Raw genomic sequence first — 14,767 nt, 5'->3', positions numbered from 1 at the left:
TTTTAACATTACATCCAGCATACTAAGGATTTACTGTATGCAGGTCATTTTTTTTTTCTCCGTACATACCGTTATATTGTCCAGGGCTTCCGGGTTCTAATGACTGCGGGACTGGGCGTTCCTATCCTTGGATTACATGATTGACGGCTTGTGAAACAGTTCCCCTGTCGCACAACGCGCGTCACCAGATTTCCAGAAATAGCCGAGCTGCGTGTCGGCACTATACGGCGCCTGCGCCCGCCGTGTAGAGCTGACTGTGTGCAGGCGCTGTATAGTGCCGACGCGCAGCTCGGCTATTTCCGGAAATCTGGTGATGCGCGTTGTGCGCCAGGGGAACTGTTTCACAAGCCGTCAATCATCTAACCTAAGGATAGGAACACCCAGTCCCGCAGTCATCAGAACCCTGAGGCAGGGATAGGAACGCCCAGTCCCGCAGTCATCAGAACCCGGATGCCCTGGACAAAATCAGAATATAACGGTATGTACGGAGAAAAAAAAAAGACCTGCATACAGTAAATGTCCTTAGTATTCTGGCTCTAATGTTAGAAATTTGTTTTTAGGGTGAACCCCCGCTTTAAAGGCAAACTCCTCCAAACCAGTTTAAATCCCCCTGCCCCGGCTGCGATGCTCTCCTTAAATTCTGAGCTGCCCCAACAGTGCCACTTCACTACATGATGCTCTAGTGTCGCTTAACCTGGAGGACTTGGGATATACTGAGAGTACATAATGTCATGGTCCCGCCCATTGAGCACAGCGCCCTGTATTAATTCAAACAGTACCACTTATTTCGTCACGTCAGCACTGCTCGCGGGATCATCCAGAACCACCAGAAAGAAAAGTCCAAGCAGCAAAGGACCCAGCCCATCATGTGAGCAGCCACAAGACATTAGACAAAGGTGAGTAATAAAAAAAATAGCATTCCTCAGGAGAGCTCTGTCTGACAGCCCCCCCCCCCCCCTTTTTTCAGTGCTTTTTTAATGTCTGTAGGGCCTCTTTAAATGTTGTTGCACATGTCCATTTATTTTTATAGGACTCTGAATGCACATACACAGCCATATTGTGTGCACAGAAATGTGTAAAAAGGCCATTTAGTCACGGGATTGTCTGCCTAGTTTACAGCTAAAATGCAACTTGCTTAGGGATTTGTAACAGGGATACTGGTAATGCCAAAACCCACTCTTTGTACTCGAACTTAGTGACAGGTTCACTTTTAAATGTATGTTGTATCGCCGCAATCCTGTCTTTTCTCTGAAGTGTTTGGATAATACTTTTGCTGATTCTGCCATCCCTTGTCGTTTTAAAAGGCTGAAGGGGAGGTTGCAGTTAAAGAGGAAGATACTAAGGAGGAAGAGGAGACCGGACCCACTTTTCGAACTAGAAGGGTGAGTTCTTCCTTTATTGTACATAGTTGGTACGTAGTAAAGTAAGCATTAAACCATTTGTAGCATGCAAAGCGCATAACAATAGTTATCTTTAGCCTCCTGACTTATTCCCTTTCGCGCTCTGTTGCCAAACACCTGTCTCAGAAGCCTTTGAATGGAAGTACCGTATTTATCGCGGTATAACGCGCTCCCGCGTATACCGCGCACCCCTAAAGTTGCCCCCGAAATTCCTGTAAAAAAAAAATGTTATATGATTTCATTACTTACAGTTTTGGTGTCTTCCCAGCGTCCATCGTCTGGTCCGGCGTCCATCTGCGGCCTCGATGGTGTCCTCCCGGCTTCTCCAGCGCGCGCCTCAAGTCGAGTCCCCGCTTCCCGCGCTCAGTTCGAACGCCTCCGCCGACATATACCGAGTGCAGTACACTCTGATACATTCGGCAAGGCTCGGCGTCGCTCGCGCTCACGCTCTGTGACGTTTATGCGTGAGCACGAGCGAAGCCGAGCCTGGCCGAATGTACCCGAGTGTACTGCACTCGGTATATGTCGGCGCAGGATTTCAAACTGAGCGCGGGAAGCGGCTATCGGCGTATATCGCGCACCCACGATTTTCCCCTTATTTTATGGGGAAAATAGTGCACGATATACGCCGATAAATACGGTAGCTATTCTGTTACACACAGAGGCCACACACAGGTTTGTGCATCTGACCCTGTGAAGCCTGACTACAGGTGATGATGATGCTGCCCTGAAAATTATATTCAGCCCATAAGTCATTGAATGACGGCTTCTGTCAGAGCCAGATTCCTGAGCTTTGCGTATTTAACCACATCAATATCGGGAACTTTTACCCTCTTCCTGTCCAGTCCAATTTTCAGCTTTCATCGCTGTCGCGCTTTGAATGACCATTGCGCGGTCATGCAAAACTGTACTCCAAAATTTTCATTCAAACGGATCTTTCTTTGAGAATTTAATCACTTCTGGGTTTTGATTCTTTTGATAATACCCCAACTGTGACAATACCCCATAATGACGAAGTGAAAGAAGTTTGTTTGAAATCTTAGCAAATTTATTAAAAATAAAAGCCCATGTACAAAAGTATTTACAGCCTTTGCTCAATATTTTGTTGAAGCTCCTTTGGCACCAATTGCAGCCTCATGTTTTTTTGAGTATGATGCTAAAAGCTCGGCACACCTATTTTTGGGCACTTTTTCTAATTCTTCTTTGCAGGACCTCTCAAACTCCATCAGGTTGGATGAGGAACAATAACCGGTTTTCTGCTAAAATGGGCAATTCATCGAGATCTCTAATCGTGTCACTTCCAGTTACTGTTAATGCAAGGGTGTCAAACTCCATTTCATTGTGGGCCGCATCAGCATTATTGCCCTCAAAAGGGCTGGTTGTATCTGTAAGATTAGATGTTCAGCGCATACCCTCCCCTTACATTAGATGTCAAGAGCCACCCCACCACCAGAAGTTGAGTCCCCCACCCTCCCTTACATTACCATGCACCCCCCTTACCTTATGCTGGGAAGAAGCTGGATGCATTGCTAAAAAGTAGAAAGTAAGGGTCTGGAGGACCAGAGGAAGGCTGGAGCTCTCCGGCAGCTGCAGGAGAAGTGCGGGGGGCCACATGAAATGGCCTTGAGGGCCGGATTCGGCACGCGGGCCTTGTGTTTGACACCTATGCTGTAAAGCATTGGGCTTCAAACTATGGCCCTCCAGTTGTTCAGGAACTGCAATTCCCATCATGCCTAGTCATGTCTGTGAATGTCGGTATTACAATGCCTCATGGGATGTGTAGTTCCGCAACAGCTGGAGGGCCGTAGTTTGAGGATCCCTGCTGTAAAGCGTCAGTAATTGGCGATTTCGACGTATTGCTGTTTTGACACAATGACAACCGTGTACACGATATTATGAGCGGACATTGTTAGTCCGCCTGATACTCACCAAAAACATGACCGCCCAAGGCGGCGACAACTTTTTCTTCCTTGGCTGTTGTTCTGTCAAAACGGCAAACTCTTTGTGTACCGGAGTGTACACATTTGCCGATGGTGTGGCTAATCAGCAATTCATCTAAATTACTGATGCTTTTACGGTAACCGGAAGTGACGTGATTGACAAATTGGCTATTTTGACAGAACACCGGCACTCCTGTTTACACTGTGATTAGCTGTGATTGGACACAGCTGATCAAATGGTAAAGAGCCATGATTAGTGAAGCGTCCTTTGCCTTGCTGTATCTTCAGTTTTTGTTTGTTTTTTTAATAAATTTGAAACTTGCAGTTGAGGATATGATAAAGAAACTGAAATTTTTGAATATTATAGTCCAAAGAGGAGAAGAAAACTGAACCTGCCCCACATGTGGTGGACACCTCGGATAAGAGAAGGCGGCGCAGAGAACAGCCTTCTGAACCAGTTGCTGCCGAGCCCGAAGCACCTTCTGCCGATCAGGCAGCATCTGATCCTGCAATTAAGGCTGAAGAACCAGAGCCAGAACCTGAGAGTCCCGCGATAATACCGGAGCCTGTAGCCACCCCCACCCTGGGAGTGAACACCAGGAGATCATCACAAGCCCTGGTAAGGAGTCCATCTGCCACCCGTCAACATTTAATGCACCTAATTCATCACTTCTATGCATCCATTTTATAGGATGTTGTACAGTCCAGCTACTTTATTTTACTTTCTCTGAGATTTTAATCTAAACACCAGGCAAATGGCACACTTTTAAAATATATGGTAGGCGTTTACCTGCAAAAGGATTTGCAATGTTATCCATTCCGTCCTAAGATTTACACGCCACTGAACAAACTCTTAATCTTGGCTATAAGGAAGCCTTTACCATTCTGCAGATATTCCAGTAATGTGAATGTAATTGTTAAACAAGTCAAATACAGAAACGTGTGTGTGTATGTATGTATATGTGTGTATGTGTGTGTGTGTAATATATATATATATATATATATATAGCAGCTGTTTTAACAATAGCAGTTTTAGTAGTGTTGTATCAGATTCCTCCTTTATAGATTTGTCAAAATTATGCAGTCCTTTCCGGAGTACATTGTGCAATTTACGTCAAAGTCAGCATCAGAAAAAAAGTATACAAGTTTTTTTGTTTTGCTAATTACACTTGAAATTTTTTTTTTTACAGGAAACCGCTGTAGAAAAACCTACTCCTAAATCGGTTACACCAAAACCAACAAGGCCACGTCCAAAAAGCCGCATGTCGCGTTATCGAAGCGCTTCCGCTCAAAGGCTAAGGAGAAGGCAATCTGTGGCACAACAGGTGGAACTGGCACCCCCAGTGGTTGAGGAAGGAACTGCAAGTTCAGGAACCATAGACACTGGTGCTTTAGAAGCTTTAGGAACGGGCGAAGCCCCACAAGGGTCAGAATCTCCTGCGCTTACCCAGTCAGTTGCCCAGCCAACCCGTGCTAGCCATAAATACCACAAGACTAAAAAGGTTGGTAATGTTCTCCTATACAGAGGGAATGTGTAAAACTAGTATTTGTGTTGACCTGTTGGTGATGAGGTCTTTGAAATGTTTGGCCTATGGAGGAGTTTTTTTTATTGGATGTAAAAGTGAAAACCTAAAACTTATTTTATACTGGGATACCCTATCATTTTTACTTGTGCAGGCATAGAATATACTTATTCTGATAGCACAGCGGTGTCTATATACCTGAAGACATTTACTGCTTGTCTGTGGCAATTAACTTAAAGCAGTAGTAAAAAAAAAAAGTCTGAGCCAATGTAATAATGTGCTAGTATGCATCGCATACCAGCACGTTATGACTTTAAAAGGAAGTCCTCAAGCAGCGAGCTGTAATCAACGGGGCTTTTTATTTTTACCCTGTCTTTGTGGGTTGCGCATGTACACGGGAGCCACGGCCGTGGCACAGCACTTTGAAAGGAGGGCAAATAGAGTATGTCCTAAACGGTGCACTTTTATGGGATAATCCTTGTACCTACAGGTAAGCTTACCTGTAGGTACAATATACCAGCAGTGTTCACTACAGCTTTAGGTTTATTATGAGTGACACTGTGGGTAAGGGTTTAAGCCAGCATGCAGCATTATCTGTTTCAATAGATAGAGGTGTGTATGTGTGTGTATATATTATATATTATTTATTTATATATATATTACACATTTTACTGTGCCTGTCTTCATTTTAGGCTGCAAAGCAACAAAATGTGATTATCTTAAAGGGGCATGATTCTTTTTTACACCCACAGTAGTTTTTTGTGGGGGAAGTGAGTTCTTGCCTTATGTCCCTTCTCAAACTGACCACTAGGTAAAAAGCTCTTTCATGATCACTATGTGAGCATCAGTTGCATCCTGTTGGCTGAGCAGAATATTTGACGTCAGTAGAAATCATACTTTTGTAAGGCAACCCTGGAACTTCAATTCTAGCTTTCAAACTTCTGTCATTTATAGCTGAAAATGCAAGTTTTTTTTTTCACCTACAATTTCCTCGCAATTGCATTTTTGGAGGCAATTGTAAATGCTGCAGGTTTTGTAATATTTGTGATGTGGCTGCATTAAACATATTTGTTTAGCTAGCAGAATTTGCCTCTAATAAGCCTGTTTCTTTGCAGTACCTGGTAACAGAATGGTTAAATGACAAGGTGGTGGAAAAGCAGGACTGTCCCATGGATCAGCCGTTGCGGATTACCACAGATCCCACAGTGTTGGCGACCACCCTTAACATGCTCCCTGGACTGTCTACTTCCCCTTCCATTAACACACTTCCCAAACACTACATACGCTTTGTATCTCCTTATATGCCTGAAAGGCGAAGGAGACCCCCAAAGGTGGATGGCACTTATGGATCATGTAAAAAGGTGAGTGTGTAGCATGTTATTGGATGTGGGGGCTAAAATGAGTTTTGAAAGTCACGGCCAGTCAGAGCATGTCTATTAAGTTAAAATATTAAGGGTCCTTTCACACAGGTGCTCCAATCGGGTCCGGACCCTAGTTTTCAGGCAGACCTGATCAGATGCTCTATTCAGCACTATGAAGCGGTGGCATGTCTGCTGACACCTGCCGCTATCCGATCCTGTCCGCCAAATCCAGACAGATGGTGACCCTATTTTCCATCCGTCTGACCGATGGGATCAGATGAATAGGCTCCCTATAGAGGAGAGCGGTACTCTGACAGGTCTGTCTCTGCACAGTGGAGCGGAGACAGACCTGTCATCTGCCTGCTCAGCGGAGATCAACGGATCGATCCCCTGCTGAGCAAGCGCACTCCGTCATACGGACAAGGATCCCAATTCAAAGCAATGTTTTTTTGTTTTGGATAGAATAAAGCGGAATTAGACTTTTTTTTATTTTATTTTTTTGTTTGTGTCCCAGTTGGGGAGATTCAACTTCCATTTGTCCTGTTTACCATCATCATTAATGGTGAAAGTAAAATGAAGATTTGGGTTGATAATACAGGAATAAAGGAGAAATCTAGTGACAACCAAAGGTTCCCACACTTGAGGGCTTTCCTTTCACTTTCTGTTTTGGCTATGGGGATAGGAAGTCTCCCTTATGGGACACAGATGGCAAAAAAAAAAAACCTGATGCGTTGCAACCCTCCTGTGCGCTCTTCAAAATTAAGCAAAAAAGTGTTTTGCCTTTAGTTACTTGAAAACCAGCCCCTGGCAAAGAAAGCACGGACCTCCTGGTTCCAAAAATGCACGGCAAACCACATACAGCACATCTCTGTAATACATGAACATTTCCCCAAGTTCTATCCCTTTAAAGACCCTACAAGTACAAATAATACCTGTTGATCTGTCGCTCTTAAGCCCCGTACTGAGTGATGTTGCAAAAACTTTTGTGAAACTACACAACAACTTCCACTCAATTTTCTTCAGCATGAAGGCTAATAAAGAGATTTAAACAAAATGCTTCCAGTGGTAGATTAACGGATAACTTCACCTTGTGCACATATTTTTCAGGTAAAAAGATATACATTTACTTATTTTATTTTTTTACCTTGGGAACCTGTTAACCATTGCACCTATGATCAGTAGATGGTGGGTGCAATGCCAATCTGATGCAGTCTGTCAGTGTAGCTGTCTGTGCATACATCCGATACAGGCAGTCAATTCACACAAAGGCTCCTGGAGGCCCATGGAGTGCGTCTCGGATGATTTAGTAAAAAACAAGGATTCTCACCAGTGTCCTTGTCTATAGAGAACAAAAGGCTTGTTCATTCCTGTTCCTGAAGTTGAACTTTATCCTTTAAACATACCGAAATAGAACAAAGAAGAGAAGTTATTGGTAATGTTTGCATAGTCTCTCTATATAATCAACGTTTTAATCAATGATATGGCTATGCAGTCTGAACAAATAATTGTGTTCACTGATTTATTCTGCTGTTAACAAATCTCATTCTTCCCACTGCTAGCGCTGGATAAAACTAGCCTTGGAAGAGGCTGTGGTACAGCCAGCCGGTTCTGAACAGGAAACATCACAACCTTTATACCAAAGTAATGAGAGCAACAGCTCATCCAACAATGGAACCAATACAGGTACGCTGCTGCCCCCTATGAACATTGTGATTGTTGCACCCTTTCACATGAACACCCTGCTTCTTCTTTTTTATTTTAGTTAAAGGTAGGCTGTGATTATTTTAAAAAATCGGTGTAGAAATATTGACACTTTACATTTCGATGCTATGTTTTCTTATAAATATTAAAGCCGTATTAAACCCGTAGGCTACGTTTATACTGCCATTAAAAGCAGGCATTTTAGAGGCCCCTCAAACGCCTATGCACAAGATACAATAGACGGCACATAGTGCTGTTCACACTAAGCGTAAGCGTCGCATCATTTCAAAATTGAAGCCTTGTGTCGATTCGGGGAGGAGTTTGAAGACTTTCAACGCCTGCCGTTGAAGTCTATGGTAACGTCGCGCAAACATTCTGGCAGTCCCGGTTGAGGGGCGTTAAGATTAGTTGATTTACTGTAATTGAATAGGCGATTGTGGAGCAACGCTTCAAAACTGCCCATATCATGTTTGGCAGCATTTTTTATTTATTAATACTTGTAAAACTCCTGTCTAATTCCCATACTAAAGCTCATTAAAGCATGTTTAATGCCCATACTAACGCTATAGGAGTGTTTAAGCATTATAAATTTAGTCAAGTGTGAACAAGCCATAAAGCAAACCTTTTATTATGCTACATCTTACCAATTCTTATGCCGCGTACAGACGGTCGTTTTTTGTGATGACATTTTTTTAAAACGTCATTTAAAATGACTGTGTGTGGGGAAAACGTTGTTTTATGTCTTCTGAAAAACGACAAAAAAAAATTCGAGCATGCTTCAATTTTTTATGTCGTTTTTCAAAACGTTGTTTTTTGTGTCATTTAAAATGATAGTGTGTGGGTAAAACAAAGTTTTTAAACCCGCGCATGCTCAGAAGCAAGTTATGACGCGAGCTTGAATGGAACAGAGTGCCGTCGTACGCGCTGAATGTAACCGCGCTTTGCTAGAGCATTTTGAAAAAACGATGGTGTGTAGGCAACGTTGTTTTTTAAAATGATTAAAAAACGTTGTTTTGTTTCATGATTAAAAACGTGGTTTTGTTTCATGATTAAAAACGTTGTTTTATTTCATCACAAAAAACGACCGTGTGTACGCGGCATCAGATGTGGTAGCTGCAATGTGGTGTTTTGGCCAGTAAGTCTGCTTTTTGTTTTGTTTTTTCAACAGAAAAATCTGTTCTGCAGATATAGCAGTTAGAAGATTGAGATAAACCATTTACCAATGACAGGGGTGCTTACAATGGCCAGTTTTATTCATGTAAAAAAATCACAAAAGGAAAGAAACTCAGTTGCTGTAATTGCATAGAAATTGCTGGGTTGTGTTTACATTTTTTAGTGTGAACCATTTATGGAAAATGTGTGCAGCTCAGGTTCATTGGAAAGCAATCCTGTGTCCACCACTGTGACTGTAGGCCAGGGAAGGAGCTTGTCTTGGCTCCAAACTGTTGAGCAAAGGATGAATCCCACGAAGCCACACATCAATGCAGACCCGTTGGTATTGGAATGAATAGCAGTCCCAGCCTGGGCTCCTGCCAGGCCTCACCCCAACATGCCTTACTCCGCCCCTCAGAGCTTTAATCATGGAGAAATGATTAAGCCCCGGGGAGCGCAGTGAAACACATTGGGGATGTGGCCTGGCAAGAGCCCAGACTGGGACAACCATTCATTCCAATACCAATGGGTCTGCATTGATGTGCGGCTTCATGGGATCCACCCCCCCCTTAGATTAACAATGCTGCTGTCCAAAGGTCTGTTGCTCCTTCATCCACAGTGTAGGCTTTGGATGAAGGATTTGTAAACAGCAATATATTGCAATTTTGGTTTTGGGTTTAATACTGCTCCAAATATTTAGTACATCTCTGCAATACGAGCATATTTCCCTATGGAATATCTGTAGATCCCAACAGACCTCCTTTATTGAGCTGACAGCGTTGCCTCCCAAGCAGCCCTTCCAATGGGGTCAGAAACCGCAGTTGAAACCTGGCAGGGGTTCTATTTTTTTTTTACACTTTATCTAAAATGAGAGAGTTTCAAATTCACTTTTTAAGTTTTGTTAATGACTGTATTGAAGCAAACGAATAGTGGGCTGTGCATATGTAATCTTTTAGTAGTGTGCTGCAGGTTATTGATACAAAACTTTTTTTCAGTTGTGCAGTCTGATAAAATTGTACTCTCCTCTTACTAATTTGTATATCTTTTACCCCACAGAAGTTACTGCCCCTTTAAAAAAGTGGAAGACGAAATACATTCTGGAAGAAAATTCCACCGTTGTGTCGAGCCCAGTACCATTTCCCCATGCTCTCCCCAATTCCACCAACACAGATTCCCTCAGTCCCATGCAGACCACACCCAGCTCTTCCCTTCCCGGTGAAGAGGAATCCCGATATGCATATGGACTCTTGTTCTCTCCCATCCCATCCCTCACTGCTAGCCGCTGCAATACTCCACTACAGTTTGAGGTAAAGGATAGCAGACTTTTATCGTTCTTGGTACTTTGCTCGACATCTAAATATATTTCTGGGGTATAGAAGGTACATTTCATCCTAACCCCCCAATACAAATAGGATTTTTAATTCATATATGTCCTCAGAGTAGGTAATGGCATAGTTGCTTCTTCAAGCTCCAGCCTTTGGAGTGGAGAAACATTTGCGCTATTGCATGAAAACTGGAGATTCTTTTTTTAAGCCTATGTTCCTTAAAGCGGTATTAAACCGAAAAAAAATTAAAAATATTGGGCTCTTGCAGGATAATATAATGTGCTTGTATGTACCGAATACGAGCACATTATGACAGATTTACCTTAAAACAAAGCCCTTCGCTGTCACCCATGCCAGGGCTTCGACCCTCACCCAGTCTTCCAGGTTTGTGGACTTCAGCCATTTCAATGGCCGAGCTGTGGTGACGACCCTCCTGCGCATGCACATGGCCACAGGACAGAGCCGTCCATTCAGAGCACAGTGAGCATGTGCCAGTGATGTCCCCAGCTGCTACTAAAGTAAAAAAACTAAACTGTGAAAATTTAGGAGATATTTGCTGTACCTACAGGTAAGCCTTATACCCAGCAGGCAAGCCTATAATAAATCAAAAAGAGGACTTTACTACCACTTTAATGCCACTTTCACACTGAGGCCTCTTTACAGGTGTTTTTAACGCTAAAAATAGTGCCTGTAAAGTACCTCTCCTGTCACTCCAGTGAAAGCCCAAGTGCTTTCACACTGGTTCGGTGCGCTTGTGGGACGTTACAAAAAAAAAAAAAATCCTGCAAGCAGCATCTTTGGGGCGGTGGTGTGTACACTGCTCCTAAACCGACCAGCCCATTGAAATCAATTGGCAAAGCGATTCGGCAGCGGACGGGTAAAAGCACGCCACTAGCAGCGGAAAATCGCTGCTTAAACAGTGGTAAATCGCTGCTAAAATTTGTGGCGCTTTACCGCTACCGCATGCACCCGCCCCAGTGTGAAAGTGCCCTAAGTAAATACCAGCTGCAGATGGCTTGCTTTCTTGTGGTTTTATGCAGAAGGTCCATAGCCCATCTGGCATTGATTTTGATTGGCTATCCTATTTTATATTTTAGAATCTACAGGTTAGCTGTGTAAAATATTACTTGTTCAACCACTTTAGGGGCAAGTATTTAGGGACAAGTATTTAACCTTGTTGAAGACATTGATTTGAAATGCCAGCATTTGCCAACTGTCATAGACCTGCAGTTGACCTGCTTCAAGCAGGTTTTGCATTTTCAAAGACCTGTATGGGAATGCAAAAGCGCAACGACACACGTTCAAAATCTGAGTAGGATAGATGCTCCAACCATTTTCAGCCCATCAGACAAATCCAAATGTGGTGACAAGCAACGAGTCTCACAAAAGTATTAATAAAAAAAGTATTCATACATTCCTCAAGAGGGTGTTTTTAAAGAGTGTAAATGTAAATGTAAGCTAAATAATAAAATGAATGAGGCCCTTGACTTAAAACAATTGTAGAATGCAGATATTGCAGATATATGAAGCTCCTGTATCACAGGTTTTACAGTACGTGGTAACAACTGGCATGGAGTGCCCATTTTCCTATAATGTGTAAGAGGAAAATATTCAATAGGTTACACTCATATAATTGTAGTCTTCTTGTGAGAATTGGGAAGATTGTGTCTGACACATACTACAGCACCATACAACAGAATTGGTATCCTGATTTAATTTAATTTCTGGTTCATGTGACTGCCTCGATTTTGCGCAAGTTAAATTTCCTGATTTCCAGGACTGTAAATAAATGAGATGAAGTTCAGGTTTTCATCGAAAATCACAATTTGCCTATGCATAGTCATTTTTACCTAAACAAAAAGGTCAGTCTGGAAATTGATTCCATCAGATGATGCGATGGCAGGTCGTATTCCTTATGAAGTGTTGTCATAGTTTGCACCCTCTGTCACTGCTGCCTGAAGCATTTCCTTTGCTATGTATCAATGTCATTGCTAAATCTTTATGTATTTTATATGTACAGTGCTTTCTTTTCATACCAGTTTAGGACACTGGCATAATGGGTTGGAATATAATGCAAATAAAATTTTAACATTGTTTTAGGTTTAGTTTAACAATGGCTGTTAGTACAGAAGTGTTATGGAAAGAGAGCACTGTTTTTTTTAGTTATTTTGAGCTGAATGATAACCACAGCTATTATGTTGGCTAATTTCTTGTGACTTGCAAGTAAGTCCCTACAAAATCCAAAATTAAAAAAACAGATATTTCAGTGCATACTGGTTTTGCTGATCCAGTGGTTTCAATACTTATGAGTCACTGATCTGGAACAGAAACGCAAATTGGGTTTGACTTAGTGTATGTTTGGATAACCTTAAAGTGGAATTAAATTAATTGAACTTCTTTTAAATATGCCAACAGGCAGAGGGTATTTATGACAGAAGAGACCCTAGCGGGGTCTCGTCTGCCATGAACATGAACTTTAATGGCATCCCAGTCTTGGTCCGTATCGTTCAATATTGAGTTGGCCCACATTTTGCAGCTATAACGGCTTCAACTCTTCTGGGAAGGCTGTTCACAAGGTTTAGGAGTGTGTCTATGGGAATGTTTGACCATTCTTCCAGAAGTGTACTTGTGAGGTCAGAAGGTGTGGCGAGCAGTCTCCCTTCTAATTCATCCCAAAGGTGTTCTATCAGGTTGAGATCAGGACCAGTCAAGTTCCTCCACTACAAATTCGCTCATCCATGTCTTTTTGGACCTTGCTTTATGTTGGAACAACAAGGGGCCATCCCCAAACTGTTCCTACAAAGTTGGGAGCATGAAATTGTCCAAAATGTCTTGGTATGCTGACGCCTTGAGTTCCCTTCATTGGAACTAAGGGGCCAAGCCCAACCCCTGGAAAACCACCCCACACCATAACCCCCCCCCCCCCCTCTCCACCGATTTGGACCAGAGCACAAAGCCAGGTCCATAGAGACAAAGATGAGCGAGTTTGGAGTGGAGGAATGTAACTGGTCGGCACGGTTTAAGACTGGGATGCCATTTAAGTTTATGTGCCTGTAAAGGAAGGTGTCCCCATACTTTTGACAGTATAGTGTATATATGCTCAAGTGAAATGACTTCCTGCCAGACCAAATATTAAAGAAAAAAAAATCAGAAGGTATAAAGTAAAGGCAGCTCCCCAAACCGTTCTGTCACAGCCAAATTGTTGGCAGTTCTGACAGGTATGGCACAGAGCCCTGCTGAATTAAGAGATTTATTGAAATGCCCATAAAGAACCTTAATTTTTTACCTCTTGCAGGTATTGTCACAAATAACAGTTCACACTAAATGTGTTTTGTAATATGTAATAGCTGTGGCTACATGATGATTTTTTTTTTTTTTTATTATTTTGCTGTTGTGCGTGTTTTGAATAGCTGAATAACAAGTTGCTTTTCCCTCCTCTAGAACATATCCTCCCCCGAGAGCTCCCCAGCGCATAGGCCTGAGTCCCTTTCACCAGAGGTAGTTATCGCCAATATGTCTGTTGCTTTAGGTGTTCAGTGTGTGGGCAGCGGAAGCGCAACTCTGCCACTTGTGTATTCTCATATCTAGACAATGAAAACATTTAGGGGGGGAAATTAAAATTGAATACAAACTAAAAGTATACCTAATTTGCTCAGTTTCATGTTTTTTTGGTGAGGCCTAGAAATGTCCTATGCATGTCTACCATGGTCTGCTCAGCTGTTTGATGGAGGGATGGAGAAAGCACAGGAGTGTTAGAGGAATGCAGTTATGAAGATGGCAGTCCAGTTTATTTTTTATATATATATATATATATATATATATATATATATATATATATATATATATATATATATATATATATATATATATATAATTTTGTGCTAAATGGGTCTCTTGCTTTTGAACCTTAAAGCCTAACTGCAGCCAAAATGTTTTTTTAAATTCTGGGCAGAGCCAGAAAAGGTAACGACCTCTGTTATGCTTTGTCCCTCTTGGGGAGGCTTTCTCTCCTCCTATGTGGTCACCAAGACGGGAACAAGAGGCTTCTCGTGTTGTCACCAGGGCAGCAGTGAAAGCATTTAAAAAAATAAATAAATTTCTAGTGGTGTTTGTTTAGGCCCCTTTCACCTTGGTTCGCTTTTTCCAGGGTGACAAAATGTGCATGAAAACTGTTCCCCTTTGGGCTCTGTTCACACTTGTGTGACTTGTCATACAACTTGGAGCATCAAAGTCGCATGACAAGACATTCCCCAATGATAACAATTCTATGTGCAACTTAAAGTTGCAGCAACTTCAAAGTAGTTCATGCACTACTATGGTCCAACTTTCTTGCAGCTTGAGGGCTAAGGATGAGCTCCAGCGTGT

The 14,767-nt window shown here is 42.3% G+C and overlaps 1 protein-coding gene across 5 annotated transcripts in view; it reads left to right on the top strand.

The window, feature by feature from the left end:
* The window catches only part of SETD5 (SET domain containing 5), a 57,270-nt gene that overhangs the window by 28,108 nt on the left and 14,395 nt on the right, over window positions 1-14,767 (top strand). For 4 of the 5 annotated variants that reach the window (XM_040359048.1, XM_040359047.1, XM_040359045.1 and 1 more), the window contains exons 12-18: window positions 1,305-1,382; window positions 3,708-3,959; window positions 4,531-4,842; window positions 5,979-6,224; window positions 7,784-7,907; window positions 10,134-10,384; window positions 13,844-13,900. In XM_040359048.1, coding sequence (XP_040214982.1) covers window positions 1,305-1,382; window positions 3,708-3,959; window positions 4,531-4,842; window positions 5,979-6,224; window positions 7,784-7,907; window positions 10,134-10,384; window positions 13,844-13,900 — 1,320 coding nt within the window. The remainder of the gene's footprint in view (window positions 1-1,304; window positions 1,383-3,707; window positions 3,960-4,530; window positions 4,843-5,978; window positions 6,225-7,783; window positions 7,908-10,133; window positions 10,385-13,843; window positions 13,901-14,767) is intronic. The other variant, XM_040359046.1, reaches the window with a different exon arrangement.

The sequence above is a fragment of the Rana temporaria genome, chromosome 7 (genome assembly GCF_905171775.1).
Source record: "Rana temporaria chromosome 7, aRanTem1.1, whole genome shotgun sequence".
NCBI lineage: Eukaryota > Metazoa > Chordata > Amphibia > Anura > Ranidae > Rana > Rana temporaria.
The sequence above is the reverse complement of the archived record's forward strand: the minus strand, read 5'-3'. Positions and strand labels throughout refer to the sequence as shown.